Below are 2643 nucleotides of genomic sequence, written 5' to 3'. Positions count from 1 at the left end.
GCTTATTTAAAAGGACACCCGTGTCACCTGATCGGCACCCCCCCACACATCCAGCCGGCCCCTTCAAGAGCTTCTCGCCCCGCTTCCCTCAGACCCCGGCTGGGGGTGTCTCGGCCAGAGGGGTTAAATACCAGAGCCTTACGAGAGAGACGAGGAGGCCGGGGGCCATGGAGCCCCAGCACCACCACCTCCTGGAATCGACGCGCCAGGAAGCGGCCAGTATCCCCCACGCCCAGCAACCGAGGAGGAGGTGGTCAGGGTGGGCGAGACCAACGGCTGTGGAGAGCGCTCGGACCAGCAAGGACTTTGTTGTGAGGCTCCTGGTCACCTACCCTTATTTGGAAGGGCTTGGACAGTAGCTGAAATTACTCATTGGGGAGGGGAAAAACACTCTGCACATGCTCAGATGCCCCCTTGTCTTGATAATCATTTCACTTCTCCAAGAACTTAGCCTCAGTGTGCAGTCCATTTTGCAGGGCTACGCCCCCCAGCTCCATCACCAGCCCTCTTGCTTGGGGCAACCCTGGTGCTCTTGCATCTGTGTGCATCGCTGGTCACTTGCAGAAGCGGCCCCAGGAACTGTTCTTTGCAGGAGAGGGTCAGTTGGACGCTCTGGAGCATAGGCTGAGTTCATGCCCTGGCACTATTGCCCTGGGGGAGAACGGAGGAGACCCCATGCGATACCACCCTGGCTGGGGAAGGTGGGTGGCCTCTGGGAGCCAAGCCCTCTTTTCAGGGAAGTCAGCCAGCTTCCAAACGGGAAAGTGTCAGCTTCTATGGCTCAGAGACCCTTCCCCAATCACAGATGTGAGGGGGGGCTGATTGGGGCTCCTCCAGGGCAAGGAAAAGGTGTTCCCCACGTGCTCAAGGGCACTCTTCCCCTTTCATGTCTCCCTCCCAAGGATCAGTTTGGTGTGTCGTGGTTAAGCGCCCGGTAATCTGGGAGAACCGGGTTTGATTCCCCACTCCTCCTCCACCTGCACCTGGCTGGATGACCTTGGGCAAGCTGTAGTTCTGATAAGAGCTGTCATTGAAAAAAGAGCAGTTTGTATCAGAGCTCTCTCAGCCCCACCCGCCTCACAGGGTGCCTGTCTGTTATGGGGAGGGGGAGGGAAAGGAAAGGAATTTGTAGGCCACTCTGAGACTCCTTTGGGTAGTGAAGGGCGGGGTATGAATCCAACCTCCTCCTCCTCCTTCATCTAGGCCACCTAGGAGGCTTCTTTGAGGCTTGGCCCATTTGCCTCTGGCCATACGGGGCGGGGGGGAGGCTCCTTCTCCCAGGGGAGGGTTCGGGTTGGGGGCAGCTCATCTCAAAGGCCCTGCCCACACAGGGCTGAAAGTGGCTCCCGTCCAATCACACTGTCGTGAAGGTGTTCTTCCCGGGCTCAAGGGCACTCTCTTCTGAGTTGTCGCTCCATATTGTGTGGCTCACAAGCAGTTCCTCAGATGAAGGCCCTTCCCATGGGTCTAGCTTGCACGCGTGCACACATGCCTCCCCCCCCCCAGCCTCAGAACCTGGCCCACCCTAAGCTGGGGGGGGATGGACACGCCCTTTCCCTGCTCAGCTTTTGGACAGACAAAACACGGCTTCTTCAGGTGGGCTTGCAGCTGATTCCGCTGCCCCCCCCCCCATATGTCTCCTGCTGTTGGTGTGCATCTACTGTGGTGAGTGGATTGCTCAAATAAATTCAAATTTAGTTGGATTGTTTGAAATGGGTTTTGGTTTCATACTTAAAAAAAAAAAATTACTACCGATCTAAGTGAGCTCTGACCAATAAAATAGGATGTAAATATTTCCCGTGGTTCTCTCTTGCCTAAGGTGAAAGAGACAGAAACCATTGCTTGTGTAATCCACAGAGCCCTGCTACAGGAGGGTTTCTGCTAAGGGGGAGGGCAAGAAAAGCTGGGGGGGTGGGGCTTTGCGCAGAACGCCACCCCCTTCCCCTTGCGCTCCACCCTCCCCCACCCACCCAGTTTCCCCTGTGGGGCAGAGTTTGGGGGGGGGGTGGGTGGGGTTTGCTGCCTCAGCACCTCTACCTAGTGAGGCTGTTCCCCAGAAACAGGGTGTGGGAGAGCCTTTGCCTGCAGACCCCCCCCTCCCCTCCCCGTTGCTGCTGCTCTTGCTGGCCCCCTTCCTGCTGCGGGGGGGGGTGTCTCAGAGGAGACTCCTGCCCTGCCCAGGGGTCAGGCGAGCTGTGCTAAAAGGCCATCGGAGCCCAGGCAAGAAGAAGGGTCTCCTCCTCTGAAGCAGCAGCCAGCTGGCCCAGCCAAAGTCCCTTCCTAGCAACCTTTGCTTTGCTTTATCTCCAGCTCATCATCAGGCAGGGCTCCTTGGCACGTGGAGTGGAAAAAACAAGCACGTGTGGTGGTGGTGGGGGGGGGGCACAGGGAGTTTATTTGTGCTGGGGGAGAGGGGTGACCATGGCACTGACCCGGCACCTCAGCAAAAGGGGGAGGCAGGCAGGACCAGGAGGGGTGTGGGAGGGGTCTTCAGTGGAGATGCAGAGACTGTCCACGAGGAGGAGGAGGAAGGGGCTCCGTCGTCACCACGTCAGTAATGGGTCTGCTGTGGAAAACCAGATGCCAGCAGTGAACGTTAGTGCAGAGGGAAGATCTTCTGTGGGGGGGGGGGGAACCTGGCCC

The 2643-nt window shown here is 58.2% G+C and overlaps 1 protein-coding gene across 2 annotated transcripts in view; it reads right to left on the bottom strand.

Moving 5' to 3' along the window:
* Positions 1–2371: 2371 nt before the first annotated feature.
* LOC107113532 (transmembrane 4 L6 family member 5-like) overlaps positions 2372–2643 on the bottom strand; it is a 3172-nt gene continuing 2900 nt past the window's right edge. For both annotated transcript variants that reach the window (XM_015414867.1, XM_015414866.1), the window contains exon 5: positions 2372–2566. In XM_015414867.1, the coding sequence (XP_015270353.1) occupies positions 2552–2566 (15 nt within the window). In that variant the 3' untranslated portion in view covers positions 2372–2551. The remainder of the gene's footprint in view (positions 2567–2643) is intronic.

Source organism: Gekko japonicus, unplaced genomic scaffold (genome assembly GCF_001447785.1).
Source record: "Gekko japonicus isolate JY-2015 unplaced genomic scaffold, Gekko_japonicus_V1.1 scaffold2374, whole genome shotgun sequence".
Lineage (NCBI taxonomy): Eukaryota > Metazoa > Chordata > Lepidosauria > Squamata > Gekkonidae > Gekko > Gekko japonicus.
Note: the sequence above shows the minus strand (reverse complement) of the source record. Positions and strands in the feature narration are given on the sequence as shown.